Source organism: Benincasa hispida, chromosome 1 (assembly GCF_009727055.1).
Source record: "Benincasa hispida cultivar B227 chromosome 1, ASM972705v1, whole genome shotgun sequence".
NCBI lineage: Eukaryota > Viridiplantae > Streptophyta > Magnoliopsida > Cucurbitales > Cucurbitaceae > Benincasa > Benincasa hispida.
In genome coordinates, this window is record NC_052349.1 from 24,947,314 (window position 1) to 24,971,473 (window position 24,160).

The window sequence follows — 24,160 nt, forward strand, 5'->3', positions numbered from 1 at the left end:
CTCCCAAAATGATTTTTAAATTAAATTAAATTAATTTCATAAATCAATTTAATACATATTTATATCATATAATATATATTAAACTATATGTTATATCAAATATAACATATAATCTATAGTTTCTATATTGTATTAAATACAATATAACCTATAGCCTCTATTCTCTCACCAAAGACATTTTATTTAAATCTCATTTATATTAAATTTAATTATATGAATCAAATTCTTGTAATTAAGATTTGAATTATATTCAAATATTTATTTTCTCTCAAATAAACTTTATATTATAATGTATCAAATACATTATAGTAATTATATCATATATAATTAGATTAAATTAATTATATCATATATAATTAATAAACTCAATTAATTTGAACAATTCAAATTAATCCAAAAATTGATTCTCATTAATTCTCGTTGAGCTACAGAGGGGACCTCATGGACTTCTAGCTTGAAGCTTCAACAGTACATGAATAAATAATTAAACTCCTTTAATTAAATTATTCACCATCCGTTAATTGTCGGGCACTCCACTAAAGACCGACAGTTGCGCTATTCACACTATAGATATATTTCTGTATCCATTGGATATAACCAGTCAACAATACAATGACCCTTCACAAATTTCTCGTAAGAACAATTGGACCCTAATTACCGTTTTGCCCCTATAGTTACATCTAACTCCTTAAGTACCACTGATCCCTCTAATGAACAATAAATCATAGTCTAACTATGACCAAACCCCTCTCGAGTTAGGAGAGGGTGTGATGCCACATTGTTCAAGACTTTGAATCAACCTAGAACAATTTATTTACTTACCCCGACGTTGGGGAAGGAGTGAATTCCTTCTTGTGTAGTTGTATTTCCAGCTCCTCAATTAGACGAATCTCCAAAATGGTAGGCTTGTTGAGTCGGCCTATTTGGCTACTCACACCCATATAAATCAAAGAACCGCTTTCATAGGTAGGAGTTCACAACTCACTCAGAATTCAGATAATGTTACCTATGGTCATCCTAGTGAAATGTAAGTCTTTATTATGAACGACGTTATATAATGAGACTAGTCATTTCGTGGTCCAGTCTTATACAAACTCATTTATATAGAACATCCCTGCTCACAAGTCTCCACATGAATGATCAGAATCTAATCATTTGTAGCACTTTGCAATAATTGTAACATCTACAAAGCAGGTCATACTCATAGTGTCACAGAGCCAAAACATGATCATTTAAACATGATCTACCCATATGTCTATACATATATGTTTAAGCTACAAGATAACCTTGGATGTTAGTTTATTGATTTGTGGGTTTAGTGCAACTAAATGTCAAATAAAACATCACATATTTAGATAAATAAGATGTTTGTACAATACAATTATATACTATAAAACCCTACGAAATTTAGGGTATTAGCCTCAACAACAACAATATGATAGCATCGGCACGAAAGACAATAGAGTAAATAAAAGTGAGAATCATAGGTAAAATAACAGAACAAGACCCAATACCAAATACTGTCTTGTTAATCTTCTTTATTAATGAGATATCCGTTTGAAATCCAACAAGAAATAAGTAAAAAGTATTCCCAATTGAAGAAATCAAATCTGGAGAAACGAATCCCCTGAGGGGAAAAGTCGTCTATCTAAATGCCTCCAAGTGAACCATAACAGAAGAACCTAGAATTAAATCACCCTGAAAAAGAAAAATAATCACAACCCATTAAAAAGATGAACAAGAAATTTCAGATGAAGAAGAAGAAGATGAAGAAGAAGAAGAAGAGGAAGAGGAAGAAGAAGAAGAAGAAGATAGGAGTTACCAAAATTTGTGAGACAATGAGGGGTTGGCTGGGGGGCTTGAAGAGGCGATAAAATAAGAGAATAGTTCCAACATAGATTCCAACCTGCAACAAAAGAAGAGAAATTGAGAACACTAAAGGGTTTTCTCCCATGAAAACACCAGCAAAGCGAATCCGACGAGCAAATGTACAGATGTTGGTAGAATTGTTGAAGCTCCGCCCAGCTCTGCCGCTGACAAAGGTGGCAATGTCATCTGGCTTCATTACAATGGAACCCATTTTTCGAAGGTGGGTGAAGTAAGTAAAAAGTGCAATGGGAACCACGAAAAACTTCAAAGAGAGAAGAAATGAAAAGGGAAAAATGGGGTGGAAGCCATTTTCGGAAGTGCGGTAGTGGGAGAAAGCTTTAGAGAAAGAAGAAAATGGGGCACCTCCCCCAATTTTTCACCTATTTAAATATATAAAACCCTAAAACAAATAAATCACAAATTACTTGACATTTATAAAATGTCAAATAAAAATGGAATGAAAAAAATTCAAAAATTTATGTCAACCTTCGTTTTTTTCATTATTCTTGACGTTTTTCATCAAATTTACATGGTACTTGACGTTTTTTTTTTTAAAATAAAAACGTCAAGTACTCAAAAGTTCCAAGCGTCAAGTAATGTGGTTTTTGTAGTAGTGGTGATCATCGAAGTTGATCATCAAAGATACTTTTCGTTGGAGTTTGTAGTTGGAGGTGGTTGTCAAAGCCTATGAAAGTGATTGCCAGAGTTGGCCATCGAAGTTTGTTGTCGGAGGTGGTTGCTGGAACTGAAAATTGATCGTTGGAGTTGGGTCACCGGAGTTGTCATCTGAGGTGGTTGCCGGAGCCCAAAGTTGGTCGCTGGAGTTTTCATCGAAAATGGTTGTCAGAGTCCAGAGTTGGTTCCCGGAGTGTGATGGCGATAGTTGCCAACAGTGAACGATGGGTGTAGCCATTGAAAATATTGGAAGAAGAGAAAGTTGTGGTGAGTTGATAAAATATACTAACTTAATTCTACCAACATTTAAAATTGATGAACCAAATATTATACAAACTCAACTCAACTCATAATGGTGAGCTAAACACTCATCGGATGTTCAAACTTCTACTTTCACATTTTATTAGAAAACAGCATATAGTTTGCTATTTTTAAAACATTAAAATGACATAATGTTTAAAATATATTTAATTTGGTGATCATGTTTACGAAATCAGATATATATGTAGATGTCATTAATGAAATTAAAATTTATTGATAAACTGAATAGTGTTGACTTTTGAGGTAATTAATGAAATTGACAATTAAATTAATCTAAGTTTAATATATAGTTGTGATCACTTTTAATCAAATGAGATTTGTTACCTAGACTTACAATAATGACATAAACAGGAGGATGTATAATTGCATTTTGGTTTATGGGTCGCCTTCAAAATAATCATACCAATTATAACTGTGATTATATGAATCATAATCCACAAGTAAATAATAAATTAAGCTTCAAAAAGTGCTAATATCTTATGTAAAATTATATAATTAGATTTACATATTATGGCTATTTTGGAGATGTGGTTCTCAAGTTTATGACGTCATAATGATATTAAATGCGTTGGCATTTCTTATAATGTCAATATAGTTCATAAATGAGACCAAAATTACTTTCCCTAGTCTTTTTTTTTTTCTCTTTGAGGTGAAAAAAAAAAACGTTTTTATGATCTGAAAAGCCCTATTTTCTCTATTTATTATAATTGTTATCATTACTTTTTGTAGAAAAAAAATCCATATACTCTAATTTCTGTGGTAACAAGTTTAGTTATTAAGTGGGATTAAACAACATCATATTTGTTTCCATTTTTTAAAAATATTTCAATATGTGGGGCAAATGTATATTCTTTTTAACAAATGTATAGTTCAATATTTCAATTTTTTAACTTTTCATTTTATGATATGTTTTTATTTTTAACAACTTTCTCATTTTTTATTCTTTTCGTTAGCTCCAACTTGCAATCTATTTAATTAATTACCATTATTCTTCTTGAATTTTGTGTTGAATAAGGATGTAATTAGACACTAATTAGATATATAAAAATCAATAGTTGATGATAAAATAATCAGCTCATTTAATTTTTCTATATTTAATTTTATTCATGTTTAGGATCAATTAGACACAAAAATGAAAGTTTAATGATCTATTAGGCACTAAATGGACCATTTAACATTATTAAATACAAATTTTAAAGTTTATAGACTAAACATGTGATGGAACTATTTTTTTTTTCTTCCCCTATTTTGCATTCTATTATTTTCTAATCTTGGTAACTAAAATCATGCGTTTGGCCCAATAATTTCAGTAATTTATTTTGATGACCCATTGGGCTTTGCAATGAAGACAATTTTGGATAATGGATTAAAAATTCCCATTGGGGATTGCCCTATTTTTTGCTCTCAACCTTCCATGCTCTGGCTCAGCCCTGTGCCAGTGTTCTGTTTCACGCTTCGCCTTCCATATTCAATCTCCGGTCTAGAGCTGCCGAAGTTTATTGCAGGTACTCTTGTGTTTTCGATTAATTTATTGGCCTCTCACTCTCTCGTTCTCTTTCAGTCTCTGTTTTACTTAATCCCTCAGACCCATTATTTGTACCGAATGTTGGTGTTGCAATTTCATCCTGTTTTGGTAAGAGTCTTCATCGTTCTTCACTATCTCAACTTCATCCTAATGCCTTCCTGTTTGTTATTATCACTAGCATTGCGTTTTAGAAATGATACGGGGACGAACCTGTAACTATTACCTCTCTGTAACCTTCAGAAATTTGGTGACGACCTGTACTGTCCCACTTGATATCCCAACTACTTCGAGTTCCTCTTCTGCAAGCCAACATAAAAACTTGTGCTTTTCCTTAGTGGAGCAGCTAATTCGTCGTGGCTTGTTTTTGTCGGCGCAACAAGTGATACAACGAATTGTAACGCAATCTTCTTCAATTTCTGAAGCTATTTCTGTTCTTGATTTCGCTGCTGAACGGGGTTTGGAGCTTGATTTGGCCACCCATGGTTGGCTTTGCCGGCAGTTTGTTTACTCTAAACCCCAATTGGCTGAACTTCTGTACAATAGAAACTTTGTATTCGGAGGTGCTGAGCCGGATGTGTTACTTATGGATTCTATGGTAATCTGTTTCTGCAGGCTAGGAAAATTTGAGGAGGCATTAACCCATTTCAATCGACTCCTTTCGTTAAATTATGTCCCAAGTAAAGTTTCATTTAATGCTATCTTCCGAGAGCTTTGTGCACAAGAAAGGGTTTTAGAGGCATTTGACTATTTTGTGAGAGTCAATGGAGCTGGTGTTTACTTGGGGCATTGGTGTTTTAATGTCTTGATGGATGGGCTATGCAATAAGGGGTATATGGAGGAAGCTCTTGAATTATTTGATATAATGCAAAGCACTAATGGTTATCCTCCGACATTACATTTGTTTAAGACATTGTTTTATGGCCTCTGTAAGAGCAGATGGTTAGTGGAGGCGGAGTTGTTGATCAGAGAAATGGAGTTTCAGAGTCTATATCCTGACGAGACGATGTATACTTCTTTAATTCATGGATATTGCAAAGATAAGAAAATGAAAATGGCAATGCAAGCCCTTTTTAGAATGGTAAAAATAGGTTGTAAGCCAGATAGTTTTACATTAAATACCCTGATCCATGGGTTTGTGAAGCTGGATCTAGTTGAGAAGGGTTGGTTGGTATATAACCTTATGGCAGAGTGGGGAATCCAACCTAATGTGGTAACTTTTCACATCATGATCAGTAAGTATTGTCAAGAAGGGAAGGTTGACACTGCATTAGCGTTTTTAAATAGTATGGTGAACTCCAATTTATCTCCTAGCGTGCATTGTTATACAGTTTTGATTAATGCACTTTACAGGGATGATAGGTTAGAAGAAGTCAGTGAACTGCTTAAGAGTATGTTGGACAATGGAATCATACCTGATCATGTGCTGTTCTTTACCCTTATGAAGATGTATCCAAGGGGACATGAACTTCAGCTTGCTTTAAATACTTTAGGGGCGATTGTAAAGAATGGCTGTGGGTGTGATCCTTCTGTAATCCTAGCCAGTACGAAGTGGCAAACATCAAGCACTCTAGAGCAAAAAATTGAAACACTGCTGCGAGAAATTTTCAATAGCAACTTGAATCTAGCAGGTGTGGCATTTAGTATTGTGATTAGTGCTTTATGTGAGACCAAAAATTTGGATTTTGTTTTGGATTACTGGCATAAAATGGCAAGTCTTGGATGCAAGCCTTTGCTCTTTACTTACAATTCCTTAATTAGGTGTCTCTGCGAGAAGGGGCTTTTTGAGGATGCCATGTCTCTAATTGATCACATGCAAGACTGTAGTCTGTTTCCTGATACCACAACTTATTTGATTATTGTAAACGGACACTGTAGGCAGGGTAATGTTAAGGCAGCATATTATATTCTAAGGGAAATGAAGCAGAGGGGACTGAAACCAAGTGTTGCTATCTATGATTCAATAATAGGTTGTTTAAGTAGGGAAAACAGAATTTTTGAAGCAGAAGGTGTTTTTAAGATGATGCTAGAGGCTGGTGTGGATCCTGACAAGAATTTCTTCTTGAGGATGATTAATGGCTATCGTAAAAATGGCAGGATTCTTGAAGCCTGTGAATTATTTGAGCAAATGGTTGAAAATTCTATTCCATCAAGCTCTCATATTTATACAATGTTGATTAGTGGCTTGGTTAAGGAAAATATGACTGATAAAGGATGTTTATATATGGGCAAGATGTTAAGAGATGGGTTTTCACCTAATGTTGTGTTGTATACCTCTCTTATCAATCATTACTTAAAGATAGGGGAGGTTGAATATGCCTTTCGATTAGTTGATTTGATGGAAAGGAGTCACATTGAACCGGATGTTATCTTCTATATTACATTGGTCCGTGGTGTTTGCAAAAACTTAAGTGTCAACAAGAAAAAATGGTGCATACTAGAGAAAGAGAATCAAAAGGAAAAAAGTATGTTGTTTCATCTGCTCCATGAAACAACTCTTGTTCCCAAGGATAATAAGATGATAGTTTCTGCTAATTCTACCGAGGAAATGAAATCCTTGACATTGAAACTTCTTCAGAAGGTTAAAGATGCATGCATTATGCCTAACTTGCGTCTGTACAATAGCATAATATGGGGATATTGTAGGACAGATAGGATGCTGGATGCCAATCATCAATTGGAATTGATGCAAAAAGAAGGGTTGCGTCCAAACTCAGTTACTTTCACGATTCTTATGGATGGGCATATTCTTGCAGGCGATGTTAACTCTGCCATTGGGTTGTTTAATAAGATGAATGAAGATGGGTGTATTCCTGATAATGTTGCATATAACACTTTACTGAAAGGCCTTTCCCAAGGAGGGAGACTTTCTGATGCATTGTCCCTCTCATATACAATGCGTAAACGAGGGTTTTCCCCAAAAATACTAACTTATCATAGTTAAAAAACTCTTCTTGAGCGTGTGATTCAAGTGGCCATGCCTTCAAATTTCGTGAGAACTTGATGCCTATGATAAAAATTTACCTCATTGGAAATGATGCAAATTGGCTGCCCACATCCTATGTGAAGAAAATCATTGCAGGAAGCTTGTCTTGCTTTTAATTTAAAGGTTGAGAGGAGCAAGCATAAAAGGCATAACCAAATAGGTTTTTGGTGGAGTCATGGATGAAATAAGATGGGTCATCATGGTACATATGAATGCATGGTAATACAGACTTGGAGACGGCACAATCACTGAAAGTGGAGGTTAGTGATGAAGATTCACTTGAATTTCTTTAAAACTTTCTTCTCTTTCCACTCTGACCTTTTCCTGTTGCCTTTCTGCTCACTATTGTTGAACGATATGTTTTCTTTTTTCTTTTTTTTGAACAAGACCTTTCCATTCACTATTTATGTTATTGCAGATGTTCATTCATAATATTTGTTTGACTTTAGCATGATCCTTTTCTACAACCCTTTCCCTTGGAAATCTTGGAATTTGCAGCGTATTTGGGTAATTCGGAATTATTTTTTAAAATATTGAATTAAATCTTCTTACCAACCTTCTGCTTATTATCTTGTACACGATGAATAGAAGTATTTGCTATTGTTATGTCTTAAACTTGACCTGGTATTATGTACTTGAACTGGGTGAAACTTGCAAGCTGCAAGATCCTTCTGGTAATTAGGTAGATTGATCCAGTTGAAACAAAAGTAAGGCTTTTCTTATCAGTTATAAGTGTTTGTTTGTTCGACCCCAGACGAGGGTCTTTTATGGAGGAGATTTATCATCCATACTTATGGGTTGGATACTCATGGGCTTGGGCTGTCCAAAAAAATTTCTCTGATAGGGCTATATTGGGGCTTTGGTACCACAAGCATGGTGGGAGAAGTTGATTAGCCACAAGATTGGGTTGGGAAATTATATCAAGTTTCAGCCTCTAAGTTTGATGCTTTGGTTGACCATCACCCCTCTAGAACTAGAAGAGAGCCTTCTCCCACGATGTACCACAAGTGCTGTATATTTTGGGGGAAGTTGATAAGCCACAAGATTGTGTTGGGAAATTTTATCGGGTTTCGGCCTTTCAGGGACATGCTTTGGTTGACCATCGCCCCTCTATAACTAGAACCTTGTCCCCTGGGCTATAGAACATTACTTGCTAATAATCTTTCTCTGCATTTCGGTCAATATTTCTTTCATGTGAAGTACGCTTGCGCTTTTTCTAAATTTTCTCATACAGTTCTTTGTTCTCCATCCCCTACTAGTGTTGTCACATCATAAGAAGTATTTTTAGGGTATTTATCTTTATTTTCTTCGTCCAGATGAAAATTAAATTGCTTATTTGCTTGAGTATGAAATTGTTGATCATTTTGTTATCCCTGTTTAGATTCTTACTATTAGGAATTTAGAGATATGGTAGAACCATCTTTGTAGTCGCTAAGGTCAGTCAACTTTTCAACACCATCAAGTTGTTTAGAAGGCACTCTGCTCAGAGTTTAATCCAGAACTTAAATTTTCTAGAATCTATGCATTGTTAATCGGTTCTTTGAATATTTACTTGATTTTTACAGCTAATTATAATTAACATAAAGTATTAATTCAAATTGTGCAAATTATTTGTCCAAGAAGATTAAAGTGTGCGGCAACCCCACAATAATAGAGGAATTCCTTGGGTAATCCCCTTTTACGTTATTAGAATTCAAGTAAGGTCATTGCCCTTTTACAATATTAAAAATCTTTAATTTAATTTTTTTTTTTTTAAATTCTAACTATGTATTACCCTTGTTTTTAATTTGTATATTTTTTTAGCATAGAATAGCTTGGGGGAAATGTGTGAGTTTTTTTTTTTTTTTCAAATTATTATTATTATTATTATTATTATTATAGTACAATGGGGGTAGGAGAATTCGAATTACAAATCTCTTGGTTGCCAACACATCCGTTTGCCAGATGAGCTATGCTCACTTTGGCTTGAGGAAATGTATTTGTAAATTTTTACATTTGATGTTTGATATTTTAGTTTTAGGATTTTTATTAGTTGAATTCATGCAGAAAGTTGATCTTTCATATGAAACTGCGTTCATTGTGAAGATTTTCAACCACTAAACAACTGGCTTGTTCAAGTTCATATCTAGAAGCCTTTAGGGCCGTATCACTTAGCTCATGTTATAAATGTGTAGTAAGAAGTGCATCGCTAGTTCTTTACAGTAAATAGAAGAAAGTTGCATGGTGTTCATTTCAACATATTGTGCTTTCAATTTCCTTTCTTTCTTTTTAAAGGTGTGGGCTGTTTGGTTATTTAGAAGAAATTGGGAGGGGTTGAGAGACCTTGGGTTAAGTTGTGGTCCATGGTTAGGTTTTCACACCTCTCTTTAACCCTAGCCCTTGGTGTGTAAAGCTTTTTGTATACCCTTCTAGTTCTTATTTTGCTTGATTGAAGCCCCTTGCCATGTTAGTTTGACTCCTTTTGGGAGTTTTTCCCTTTTGTTTTTGTTTTTGTCGTTTGTGTCTTTTTTTTTTTCCCCAAGTGTTTACTTTCAACGAATGTTGCTTGGTTTCTCATTAAAAGAAAAAGTATTGAAAAATATATGGTCGGAATTTGAATAGTAGGAATTTAAGTGATTTCATTTAATTGAAGTATGGAAATTAACAACCAAGTTCATCACTAGATTTGCAGTTTAATTGGGTGGAAATTAACAACCAAGTTCATCACTAGATTTGCAGTTTAATTGGGAAATAGGTTTGTCGTTTGCTAATTCTGAGCTTATGAATGTGTAGCTTCTCATTTGACATATATATGAACTTGAATGATGATTTCTTCAATCAGCATACACATTAAGGAATTTAATGATTTGGCTATATTTATTTCAGAGGAAGAATGAAGAAAACTTTTTCTTCTAGAGTCCAGGAGTGAATGGGACCTCTGTGTCTGGCAACCACGACTGCCCTGCAATGAAATTTTGGACGGTGAACTCTGATGCCTCTGTTGAATTTCTTATAACACGGTAACCTTTCCAGTTCACTCGCTGGCTGGTTGGTGAACGAGGACCGATGTTGTTATACTCTCCATAATATAAAGTATCGAGTGCAAAGTCACCATCCCACTCCAACCAACCTGTTGGATCAACCAAACTATCGAGGTAAGTTTTCATGAAAACTGTTCGAGAGTACTCCTTCCAAGGCCTTCCTAAGTAGGTTTTCACTGTGCTCTCCACTGGTTTTAGGTCATCTGTGGCCATGACCCGTGAATTGTGGATTGAAATGCCAGTATTTTGATTTGGATCGGTCCGTCCTTGAGCGGTAACTGCATTCTTCTGACCATTCATTGGCCTCCTTGCGTAAATCATGCAGTTCTGAAGAACAACTGCAGCATTGCCAAATATAAAATCTACAGTGCCGTAAATATAACACTCCTTATAGAATTGTCTTTGTGAATGGACATAAAGGGTGTCTTGATACCCTTCAAAGGCACAACGGTAGAAAACAGAAAGATCTGCGCCAGATCGGAGAGCAACTGCTTGATGGTTTTCAGGACCTGCAGTGTTCCGGAATGTGATGCCCCGAGCTATAAATCCTTCACCAGTCACCGCTGATTGTCAAAGAATACAAACAAGTATTTCTCATTAATCATAGGTGATTTCCTAATACCATTTTAGGAATGTACAAAAAAAGTGAATGGATATAACTAATTGACATTTGACAGCCATATGACGTATTGCCATATATATATATATATTGCCATTTCTATATTGATGTTGACAAAGAAGCTGGGACACTGGCCACAAATAATTCGCTTTGAGAAACTTATATTTTATTATTTTCATTTAGAAATGGAGGATAGGAGAAAATTCCAAGCACCATGCCTTGGAATGGAAGAAACTTCATTCTAGATGACAAAGATGCCAATGTCAAATGTGCACATTTCGGTTGTTATAATGAGAAAAATATGCAGGTTGACACGTTCAAATGTTATAAATATAATGGAGGCAAATGACCTTATAAACAGTCAACCTAGAGAGAGAGACTTACCAACAGTAGCAGAATTGAAAGTAGTGGAGCCTCCTCCTACACTTCGATTACCAGTAATGAAGGTAAATCTCATTCCATCTCCTATGAGCATTATATTCTTCATCTTACTTCCTATCTCCAGGTTTTCTTGGTAAACCCCTCTCTTTACTTGTATAACAAATCTCCCATTTGTCTTCCTTTTTGCAGCCTCCTCTAGAGCGGCTCCTACCGTTGTATGGTTACCGGATCCGTCCTGAGCCACCACAAGGTCCACCTTTGTTGAAGATGACTGCAGTAACCTCCTGTCACCACCTGAAAGCCAACTTGGGAATCCCTTTTTATATGTTTCCTTCCCCAACCCAGCTGAAGCATTGTTAATAGCCAAACTGTTGCTTATCAGCTTTGTGACATTGTTTGACATGATCAGCTGCAATATATAGTCCGAAACATTAAGCTCAGCAAACCCGGTGCGGCACGTTTCGAGGTTGGTTAGGGCAGTACTAAGCCAGGTTTGGATATCAAACTCAGTACATTTAGTAGCGGAATCAAGAGTTTGGTTGAGCTGAAAGATGGTGTTTTGGTAAAGCTTCAAGCAATCAGCCCAAGCGGCCTTTTCCTTCCCATTTCGACACTTGGAACCGACACCCTTAGTGTGGCTCTCAGCACCCAGAGCTCTTTCCATGGCAAATTGGATCACCATTTTCTTGAACTCAGTCATATCTTTGGGAGCAGCTTTGCTGCCTTGGTTGAAAAAGTACTTGCAGGTTTCAGGGTAAGTGGTTTTTCTACACCACCAATCAATGCCATTAGAGGCATGCTTGGAAAAGGCTGCAGAAGATAGAAGAAAGAAGTGAAGAAAAAAGAACACTCCAAGACTCCTCTCCATTGTTGCTTTGATGAAGCTTAGCTAGCTCTCTCTGGTTTGGTTATATAGGGAAGAAGAGGATGAGGAAATTGGGATGACATGGAGACAGGTTGGCTATGTGAAAATAAACTACAGTTTGAATAATCAAACTCCAAAACTTACATCCATGTGCCAATCATCTATTCACTTCACAGGCCTTCTCCCTCCCTCCCTACCTAGAAGATGAGAGAGTTGAATTACAATTAAGCTTCATATTGTATTGAACTTCATGCATACAGTTGTATATATGCACTTGACTTTGAAGGTAGTGATTTTATTTCTAATGTTTAATATTAATCTTATTCAAGGTCGACAAAAATGTCAAGGTCTTAATTTTTTAGAAATATCAATGAAAATATTGATGAAATATTGATGCCAATAAATATTTTTTGGAAAAATATTAAAAACAAAATTATTAAAAAATATTTATTAGTAAATAAATATTTTACGGTTTTTAAACAAATTAACATGTTTATTATTTATATAATATTTATATTAGTGATGTTTTGTTGTTTATTTTATTATGTTTCATAAATTTTTTATGATAGGATGAAAAATGTCAATTTGCTCTTTCATGTTGATGCCAATAATTTATAGAAATATACGAATCTTGATGAAATATTGAGATGATGAAAAATTTATACGATCTTATTTTTCAAAAACACAATTGCTCCTATTTAAAACTAAAACTCAACTGGTAAGTTATTATAATAAGACAAGAAGAGTTAGAGCTTTTATTAATGTTTTTTTTTAAATACTACAATTTTAGAAATAAAATGTTTGTTGCCATAAATAAAAACATTATTTTAAACTGTATTGTATAAAGTTTCAACAATGTAGGAAGAATAAACGTCATCAATGACACAATATAACTCCATAACTCTACATTTGGTATTTTTTTAGTCACCGCAATACAATTTTATATTTATTATATTCTTTATTTGTGCTTTATTAGCTATTTTATTTTATCAATATATAGAAAAAGGTTCACAAGGATGGCAATTTTAGTGATATGCATACTTGCTATGTTGAAGATGCCATTTTGTGATATTTTATACATTTCAGTGTTTATTGAAAACTTTACACCATTTCGTGTTATCAATAAAATTCTAATCTTTTACTAGAATTTAAGTACAAAACTATATGAACTTAGGCTTCAGTAAAAAAAATCAAATCAATTTGAAAATATAGAGACGTCTATTGTTCTGACAAATATAATCAACATATGTTCAAACATACATAACATTTATTATACTAAACATGTTAATAGCAAAACATTTCATTATAAGATTTTTTTCCTTAAGCTACGTAAGCTCATCTCACAATGGAATAGCATTATGTAATCTCTTATGGCATTAATTCTCCTTTTGTAATTTTATATCATTCATAAAAAAACCGTTTTTTTTTTTGGGAATTTTCCCAAAATAGGTGTGTTCTTTGAATAAACCCATATAATCAAGTGTTTATTTTTTTACAAAAAAGAAAATCAGAAACATTATTTATAATTAATTTTCAAGTAGCCCATCTTTTGTTTTGTTTATTGAAAGAACATAAAAGGAATTTAGTGTGTAAAAGAAAACAATTATACACCTTTTGACTTTTTCTTCATTCCATTGACTTTTTTTTAGTCAGGTGGCACATGGGGTTGGAGAAGCCAAAACCGTGTTGTTTTAATAATCAATCTTTGACAACATTAATAATGCTTAAATTACAATGTTTGAACTTTGATTGCTTCTAATATTTGGACAAAGTTAACCAAATGGAGTGTTATTGACACTTAGCATATAACACAAATGACAAAAATAAACGTGATGTAGATTTTGTGCGAAAATTTGTTATACAAGCAAAGAAAATGTTTGAAGATATAGAGAAATTAAATAATATGTCACGAAAGCTTAATCACCAACTTTGTTGTCAGTTTACTAAAGTGAGCATAGCTTTGGTAAATAAACTATATATATATATATTTTTTTTATTTTTTTTAGAATAGGTAATATAATTATACAACAATAAGGAGGATAACAAAAAAAGAAAACCCCACAACTGGAGCCAACACCAAAACAAAGACCAACAACAAAAACATAAAGAAGAAATACATCAACCCGCCAGGAAAACTAGATAAGACCAAAAAGGTCAATCCACAAGGAAATAGCACGAGCACGAACCGTAGAGACAATAAGATGAAACAGAGCAGAGACCATCCTTGGCCAACCCCCATAGAGCCGGTGATTATGCTCCTGCCAAATGTAGTAGTTTGAAGCACACCAGAAAACACAAAACAACTTACTATGCATCCCCTTACCCAGCCCCACTCGACACACCCAACTCAACTCTATATCCCATCCTGTCACCCGATGAGTCAAATCCAACTGACACACCACCCTCGACCACACCTCTCCCAAACCCACACTAAAAAAATAGATGATCCCGCGACTCCAAAGACCTCCCCACACAAAAGACACCCCCTTCCTCCGACGACACACCCACTCCTCCCAAAATCCCGCGTGCCCAGCCTATCGCTCACAGCTACCACACACAAAGGAATGACGCGCGAGACACCACCCCCAGACCACAAAAGACCTGCCCAAGACATCTTAGGACGACGAGGATGCAAACGTTCCCATGCACTAGCAATTGAAAACTGACCACTCACACTCGACACCCAAACCCAATAATCCTCCCCTCTCACCCTAGGCCCCACAGCCTGTATAAGACCCCAAATCTCGAGTAACTTCCATGACACTGTAGGCCACCTCCAACCTCCTTCACTATCTATAAACTTCGACAACTGCGCCTCCAAACTACTCTTTGCATCTCCGACCACCCTAGACCCATATGTATCTAAAATCGCGCCTCCTGACAACCAAGGATTCCACCATACAAAGCATGACCTTCCATCGCCCACCATCAAATGGACCAGATGCTTGGATCTATCTCTACATCGCAAGATAGCCCTCAAGCACCAAGACTTCCCAATCTCACACCGAACCGCCCACGCAAAATATACGCCTCCATCCACGCCACCCATAATGAGTCTGACTTAACTAAAAGAAGTCAGAGCAGCTTCTTAATAACATAACATTATCCAATAAACTAGAAGGATTGACTTGCTTATATTAATTATATCCATGAACACAACTTGTCCTAAAGTGCATTAGAGTTCAACTATGGATCTATAGTGGTCTGCCTTGTAGTTAATGAATGAAGGTTAATTTAATTAATTAATCTTGGATCATTGAAGCTAGGTCTATAAGGTCTCATTGCTAGTTCACTATGGACCAACAAGGATCAAATTTGTTGAAAGAAAATTTGGAATGTTTAATTTCACGAGGAAATATTAATTATATTTGGTACAATTAATTACATTATTTATTATAAAGTTTATTTGAATAAGATTCAAATTATAGCTTTATAATATGAAAAATTAATTTGTTTGAATATGATTCAAATAAATAATTATTTATTTGGATGAGATCCATATAAATAAATAAATAATTTAAATTGAATAAGATTTGAATTAAGTAAATGTTGGAAGAATTCATTTATTTGAATACAATTCAAATAATTAATTATTTAATTTGAATGTGATTTGAATTAAAGAGATAATGCAGAGAATAAATATTTAAATTCATTTAATACGAGATATTAAATGAACAATTATCTTTTAATATTGGATATCAGTAGATAATTAAATCATTATAGAATAAATATTTAAATATTTTGAACCATTTAGTATGAGATATTATTTGGGTAGAATTAATATTGGATATTATTAAATATTTAATTAAAAATCTATGCGAGTTATCTCAATAGGATTAGGAGTGACCCATACAGTTCCATGAATAGGGCCCTTAAGAGCCCTTATAGAAGATACTCTCTACAAGAATACTCTCTACAATTACTTCGAAACTCTCTCTAGAAATTCTCTCAATTTTCTTAGAAAAGTTCTAAGAAAATTCTTCTTCCCGGTTCCCTCTATTATTTCAAGAAGCGGTTCCCGCAAGTTAGATCCTTGCCAGAGTTATAGCAAGGAAAACCTCATAGAATTTGAAGAATCTAAGAAGGAGACTACCAGTTTCAAGAGAAGATTTTGCTGCAGTCACATGTCGGCAATGGTATGGTCCTTAATCTTTTTCTTATTTGTTTTTAATTGTTTCAAGAAATCAAATAAAGCGATCTCACGCTTTTGCGTGGATTCAATTCCCTTCAACCTTATCTTTGTGACACTATGAATACGACTCACTCTTGTAATTGTTACAATAATTGTAAAGTGTTACAAACAATTTGGTTATAGTCGTTCATGTGGAGACATGTGAGTGAGGGTATCCTATACAAAAAGTTTGTATAAGACCGAATTGCGAAATGATTAGTCTCTCTTTATAACACAAAACATAAGAGTTATGTTTGGGAAAACAAAACTAAAACTTGGATAAATGATTTAGTCTGAGTTTGTCTAAGTGATGAAACCCCTATTTCAAAATACTTAGTGGGAGACTAGATGTATATGATATGCCATCTCTCATATGTTCTTTAGTAAGATTCACACTATGAGACTCGTGCTTGACCTTGTGACTCATCCTTGCCTTTGTTTATGCGCTCGATGAGATTTGTTGTCATTTGATTGTACCTTCTGTTACATTGGTACACCCTAGCCCACCTCTCAATACCAATATCTTCTAGGTATTTGCATGGACCTAGATACCCTATAAATTGACTCCAATTGTAGTTGGAACACAGACTCATGACTTGCCTTGGTTGCTTCGTCGAAAATATCCAAACTATCTTTATTCTTAAAATTAATTGATAAATTAGCTTTCAAGTGATGGATGCATATACCATAAACTTCTTCTAGGAAGACCGTGATAATTGTCTTTTTTTATGCTAGGGTTTCTATCTAATACGATAACCAAATCACAAACTTGCCCAATTGCACATCTTAATTGCTGAAAAAACCACACCCAAGATTCATCAGTTTCTACAATTAAAACAGGGTAAGTGCCATTCAGAAACCCCCTAATGGAAGCACCAAAAGCCATGAAGACGTGCTTGAAATATTTATCTTCCTGCAGATCATATTCAAATGTTGAACTAGGATTTTCAATTTGTAAGGCTTCACCAAATTTAGGTAACTTCTTGTAGGATTCTTCTAGTGACCCCCAAACAAACACTTACCCTCCACGCCTTGTTGTAAATTAAACTCACACCATACTCTTGTTTTATATCCTTCACAATGTCCTTCGGTCTATATGAACGACTAACGTCTTCAAACTTCAACTTTAGTAAATGTCTAAGAACCCAACTAGAAGCTTGTCTATGATTGTTAGTCAATATTTCATTTCTACATGTGTAGACATTGTCGTACTTAGAGATCTTAAATATTTCACAATTTTTCAATTTAGCGACTCGAAGTTTCCATTTGCATTCTTCAACTAAGCATATAACTTTGTATAATGTTGTGAACGACTTCTTCACCCTACACTAAAAGTTATCTCTAATTGCTAACATAGATAACCGCATCTTTAAATCCTTCTTAGATATAAATATGTCACCAACTTGTACATCTTCAGAAGAATAAGACTAACCCGATGTGACGATTGTGCTACTAGATGGATGTGAAAAGTCACAACCTGTTGCATGTGATGAGCCCCCATCGTCTTCGATTGTTCGTTATTCTGTATGAGGTGTATGGTAGATATTAATCTTGGGCTCCTCTCCATCATCCTTCTCCCTCCAAGACCAATCATTGAAATATTGACATTGGTCTACATCATCCCCAAAGTTATGAGTTTCCAAATTACTAAGCGACGAAGTAAGTGATAGGTTAAAATATGTGGAAAAAAATGGACTATCCGACTCCATCTTGCTATTGGCCTAAATGTTGAAGGGATTTCTTCAGTTCATTAGATATATGAATTGTTTGGATGAAATCCTTGATTACTTGAATATTTTGGAAGCATGGATGTATAAAGAGGTATTACTGAGACCTCTTCCCATGTGAGGAATGTGTGTAGATCTTCACCATTCCGAATTACAAATGTAGGGGCTTTGGATCTCAATTGAAGTATACATCTTATAACAAGATTATACTTATCTGAAATTATATCACTTATCCTATAAACTTCGGTCAAGAATACATTATATATCGTGCGACCTCAATGTCAAACCCCCACAACTCTCCTTCATCGTATTCATTTTTCTTTTCATTCTAAATGCCACTAAAACAAATCCAAACATGAGGCATTTTCCTACAATTTATAACAAAAATGTATTAATGTAGTTAAAGAAAAAGCAAAATAAAAAAATAGAAACTAAAAAGAAAAAAAAAATTGTCCCAATCATCCATCCAACTAGGTATAACACCAGGCCAAAAAACAGTGTACATATTTTTCATGTGCGCCCGGTCAGGCTAGGGTTAACTCTACCGGGCCCCGGATTAGTCCCAGCCCGATTCCTATCCCGTACCCAAGAAGACTGGGTGACTTTAATCAATTTCTTTCATACCCAGTGAAGGTCGGGTGAAGCATGGTCGAGTGATTTCAATCAATTTCCTCAACTCCAGTGAAGCCCGACCGGGTATAAACTTATTTCAACAATTATTTATACCAGGTGAAGCCCGATCGGGTAAGTTTAACTCATTTCCTTTCTACTCGTGAAGCTCGGCTGGGTATCTTAAAAAAAATTGCTATTTTTTTTTTATTTTTTTTGTAACTATCAAATGCAAGGAATTATATATATATATATATATATATATATATATATATATATATATAATATTAACAATCAACCAAGCAAGTATAAATGCAAGTAAATGAATTCTAACATGGAAAATTAAACTCTAGAAAGATAATACATTTTTGTCAATTTTCTAAAAAAATATCGAATTATTGAATATATACAAAATGAAATATATACCTTCTTACAGAGTGTACAAAATTACAACTTTGTGAAATACAAGTTTTGGACTTAACGAAAGACTTTTCGTTCTGGAGATAATTTGGTGAAAAAGAACTTTTTGTGGGGTTGTAAACAAATCAATTTTGGTGGATAATTTTTTTTTTGTTGGAATGTGAATAATTTTTTGTCAATTAATTTTGGATAAATTAATTTGTTGTGAATAAATTTTTGTCGTGGAGAATTTTTTGTGAATTAATTTTTTATATAAGGAATGTGTATAGATCTTCACCATTCTGAATTACAATTGCAGGGGTTTTGGATCTTAATTGAAGTATACATCTTATAACAAGATTATACTCATCTGAAATTATGCCACTTATCCTATAAACTTCGGTCAGGAATATATTATACATTATGCTGACCTCAGTGTCAAACCCCCATAACTCTCCTTCATCGTAATCATTTTTCTTTCATTCCAAACGCCACTTAAACAAATCCAAACACGAGGCATTTTCCTACAATTTATAACAAAAATGTATTGATGTAGTTAAAGAAAAAATAAAATTTTAAAAAAAATAGAAACTAAAAAGAAAAAAATTGTCTCGGTTGTCCATCTGACCGAGTACAACACCAGGCCAAAAAACAGTGTATATATTTTTCATGTGCGCCTGGTCGGGCTAGGATTAACTCTATCGGGCCCCAGACCAGTCCCAACCCGATTCCTATCCCGTACCCAGGAAGACTGGGTGACTTCAATCAATTTCTTTCATACCTGGTGAAGCCTGACCGGGTGATTTCAATCAATTTCCTTCAAATCTAGTGAAACCCGACTGGGTATGAAACTTATTTCAACAATTATTTTGTACCCGGTGAAGCCTGATCGAGTAAGTTTAACTCATTTCCTTTCTACCCGATGAAGCTCAATTGGGTATCTTAAAAAAAATTGCTATTTTTTTTTCATTTTTTTTTATATCTATCAAATGCAAGACATTATATATATTTTTTAAAAAAATCAACCAAGCAAGCATAAATGCAAGCGAATGAATTCTAACATGGAAAATTAAACTCAAAAAATGTAATTTATTTTTGTCAGTTTTCCATAAATTATCGAACTATTGAATACATATAAAATGAAATACATACCTTCTTATGGATTATACAAAATTACAACTTTGTGAAATACAAGTTCTGGACTTGACGAAATAGTTTTCGTTTTGGAGATAATTTGGTGAAGAGAACTTTTTCTTGGGTTGTAAACAAATCAATTTTGGTGGATAATTTTTTGTGTTGGAATGTGAATAATTTTTTATCAATTAATTTTAGATAAATTAATTTTTTGTGAATAAATTTTTGTTGTGGAGAATTTTTGGTGAATTAATTTGGTAGGTTTGTTGTTGAAATTGAAAGTGAGAATTTAATAAGGGGCATAAGAATAATTGTACAACCAAAATATTCCATGCTTACATTATTTTCATTATCAAGGGGTAAAAAAAACCCTGTTTTTTAAAAATAGGTCGAAAATACAAAATCAAACTCCAAAAAGGTCATTTTGTCCATTTTCCTTTTATGTATGAAATTATTTGTGGGTAATAGATCTTTGTAGGTCTGATTTGGGTTCTTTTTCTCTCAATTTTATTATAATAAGAGAAGTTGACAAGGGTGGACTCTTCCAAATCCGGTGGTTTTTACTCTTCACATCGAAGAGGTTTTTACGTATATAATTCGTGTGTCCTCTTTGGTTTTAGTATTCTGAAATTTTATAGCTTATTGTTGTCCATTGTTTGTTGATTGCTTCGTAATTATTTGATGATTAATTTGTGGTATTTTGGAGTATGATTATTGGTTGATTGTCTTGAAGGAAATCCTAGTGGTTGTTGACATATTGTTTGGGTCCTATCACAAATAACCCTCAAATATTACAAAATAAAAATATATTGAAAAAATTAAAATAAAAACAAGTACAAATATAAAATATTACAAACTAGATGTTGGTGATTATCAAACCTTTTCAAACCCTACAAATAAAGGAAAAAAAATTACAAATCTTTTTAACGTAAATCTAGATTAAATATAGAGATCATAGAGGGAGAGAATCATGCCTTAAGATAAAACCTAATTTCCTATAGCGAGTACAACATCTAAAAAAATCAAAATAACAAAGTGAATAAATAAAAAATACTCAAATGTAAATCTCATCTAAATCAACACATAAATGGAAAAGAGAGTAAGAAAGCTCGTCTAACCTAGTAAATGATCTTAGATAAACCAATGAGAAGAGGTGAGTTAAGATTCATTCTTTGTGTATTATATAGAAGGAAAAAGAAGTTATGGTTAGTCGAGATCTTTGATGATAAATATTAGAGATATTGTCTTTAATAAGAAATAAATTCATTTTTAAGTGGCATGACAATGTAGTTGTGCGAAACTAAAAACAAACCAGAGTTGAAACAAAATTAAAATGAAGTCAGATAACTTTTGACCATGAATAAATGACCAACTTACTTTAAAAAGCTTTTAAAATGAAAAAAATAAATTATTAAATAGAGAACACATTTAATGAATTTGTTTAATTTAATTGACCAACTGATTTTTTTCATAATAGGAAAAAACGAGAAAACATTTTATTGAAAAAAATATATAAAAAATTATTTTCAATTTTATTTTTAAAGAAAAAAACATAGATTATAATTTCATTAATGAATAAAAATTTAGTTTAAAAATCTAAAAAAGGAAAATATAGACTCGTAATGTAATTTTTATTTTGAAAAGGACTCATGATATAGTTTATTTAAAAATAAAGCTTGATTTTTTAAAAAAAAAATAGAAAAGAAAATTCAAAACTATTTTCGATGGACATGGTTACATTAAAAATCCCAAATCAAGCGGCAACCAGAATGAGTGGAAAAACTAAAATCGAGATGGGAAGACAAAAAGATTTGGTCTAACCAATTTTTTAAAAATATATAAATTAGACATATGGATAAATTTTAAATTATCATAGATCATCTAAATTATTTACGGAAACATAAAACCAAATTTGAAACAAAAGAAGGATGATGATGCGTGAGAGATCAAATGAAGTAGGGTTGGCAAAATTTCCTATGGGGATCTGCCCCGATCCCTGGTTTGACCCTGGATGGGGTTAAATNGATGGGGTTAAATCGGGAATTGGGCGGGAATGGGAGGCTATCCCCACCCCATCCCCGGCCCCGACCCTGCCCCAGTTAGATTTTTAAATATATTTTTTTCTATATATATTAGGTATTTAACTTTTTATATTTAGCCTAATTTTTAATTTAATTCATTATAAGCCCAATTAAAATGTCTAAGCCCAAACCAAAGAGAATTTTAGGAAAACAAATGGGAAAACAGGGAATGGATCCCACGGGGACTCGTTTCCTCGACAGGAATCCCTGCCCCCGGTTGGTAAGGGGCAGGGATGGGGTAAAATTCCCCATAAGGAATGGGGACAGGAAACTCTTTCCCCAGTTTTTGCTTCTTTCCTTTATTTTTTATTTTCTTTCATTTCATTCTTTTTCCCTTTCTTTTTATTTCCTTTATTTTTCATTTTCTTTCATTTCCTTTCTTTTTTTTCTTTTCTTTTTTTAATTTTATTTTATTTCTTTGATTTTTGCTTATTCTTTTTTTTCTTTTTATTTTCTTTCCTTTCTCCAATTTTTGCTTCTTCCCTTTTCTTTTCTTTTCTTTCTCTCTTTTTTTTTTTTTTTGCTTCTTTCTTTTCTTTTTTCTTTTTTCTTTTTAATTTTTCTTTCATTTCTCCGGTTTTTGCTTCTTCTTTTTTTTCTATTTAATTTTCTTTCCTTTCTTTAGTTTTTGCTTCTTCTCTTTCTCTTATTTTTAAAATTTTTCTTTCCTTTATTTGAGTTTTTTCTTCTTTCTTTTTTTTTTTTCACAATAATTATGAGGTTGAGTTTCGTACCCAAGACTCAATTCATAAGTGACTAAACACCAACAAGTCAATCATCAAGTTTGATTATTATAACAAATAATAAATATAAATAGATATAAATAGCAAATGAAAGTCTATCATTGATAGCCAATTTAGTGAATTTAATTAATAAAGTTGAATCTCGAACTAAAATTAAGTGAAATGTCTAAAAGTTATCACTAATAGCATGTTTATCAATAATAGAAGCTATCATCAAAAAGAAAGGAGACTTATAAATGCTTGGGAAGGACAAGAAAGGGGCAAAAAGGTGTTCAGTGGCTATGATTGATAGAAGCTACTACTAATAGTATGTTATCGATGATAGAAGCTATCCGATAGCACGTTATCGATGATAGAAGCTACCATTGATAGCACGTTATCGGTGATAGAGAACTATCACTGATACCATGATATCAGTAAGATCATCGATAGCATCTTATCAATGATATTATTAGTGACAAAAGCTATCACTGATAACCACAATATAGGTGATGTTAGTGATATCGGTGATAAAACTTAGGTGATATCTATATATCGAGTTTCTTTCAAAGGTGATAACCAGTTATAGAAGTCTATCATTGATATCCTTAAGTGTTAATATTTCAAGGTTGATTCTAATTGATGAAAGTCTATCACTGATAGCAACTGATAGCTGCTATTAGTGATAACCATGATAAAAGATTATTAGTGATAGCTACTGTGGTAATCAAAGTTGTTGGTCTTCTTTCAAAGTTGATCACTATTTATAAATCTATCATTGATAGCCACTGATAGCCTTAAGTATTGATATTTCCAGGTTGATTCCAATTGATGAAAGCGAATCAATGATAGCTTCTAATAATTGATAGCAAATTAAAAGCTAATATTTCAAAATTATATTAATTTTTCTCAAATTGAAAGTTATCACTGATAGCAACTTTCATCGATAGCAATTGATAGAAGCTATCAGTGGCTATCATTGATAGCTACTATTAGTGATAGCTTTTAATTTGAGAAAACTGGGAAGAGACGAGCAAAATGATGGCTAGACATGAGTTT

The 24,160-nt window shown here is 33.4% G+C and overlaps 3 protein-coding genes and 1 long non-coding RNA gene across 4 annotated transcripts; 2 read left to right on the forward strand and 2 right to left on the reverse strand.

Moving 5' to 3' along the window:
- Positions 1-1,384: 1,384 nt before the first annotated feature.
- On the reverse strand, positions 1,385-2,219 carry LOC120092291 (cation/H(+) antiporter 14-like). Its single transcript, XM_039050504.1, has 2 exons — positions 1,823-2,219; positions 1,385-1,698 (listed from the first exon to the last, which is right to left on the reverse strand). The coding sequence occupies exons 1-2, from the start codon at positions 2,078-2,080 to the stop codon at positions 1,645-1,647; spliced, it is 312 nt and encodes a 103-aa protein (XP_038906432.1). The 5' UTR covers positions 2,081-2,219; the 3' UTR covers positions 1,385-1,644.
- Positions 2,220-4,263: 2,044 nt separating this feature from the next.
- Positions 4,264-10,375, forward strand: LOC120073650 (pentatricopeptide repeat-containing protein At5g62370). The gene is made up of 2 exons (XM_039026456.1): positions 4,264-7,633; positions 10,239-10,375. Exon 1 carries the CDS (start codon positions 4,584-4,586, stop codon positions 7,329-7,331), a length of 2,748 nt encoding a protein of 915 aa, XP_038882384.1. The 5' UTR covers positions 4,264-4,583; the 3' UTR covers positions 7,332-7,633; positions 10,239-10,375.
- LOC120073680 (pectinesterase-like) lies at positions 10,239-12,624 on the reverse strand. Its single transcript, XM_039026486.1, has 2 exons — positions 11,397-12,624; positions 10,239-10,956 (listed from the first exon to the last, which is right to left on the reverse strand). Exons 1-2 carry the CDS (start codon positions 12,259-12,261, stop codon positions 10,265-10,267), a joined length of 1,557 nt encoding a protein of 518 aa, XP_038882414.1. The 5' UTR covers positions 12,262-12,624; the 3' UTR covers positions 10,239-10,264.
- Positions 10,366-11,723, forward strand: LOC120073689. Its single transcript, XR_005480772.1, has 4 exons — positions 10,366-10,507; positions 10,719-11,000; positions 11,196-11,458; positions 11,583-11,723. It is a non-coding gene; the product is annotated as an uncharacterized LOC120073689 (long non-coding RNA).
- Positions 12,625-24,160: the final 11,536 nt, after the last annotated feature.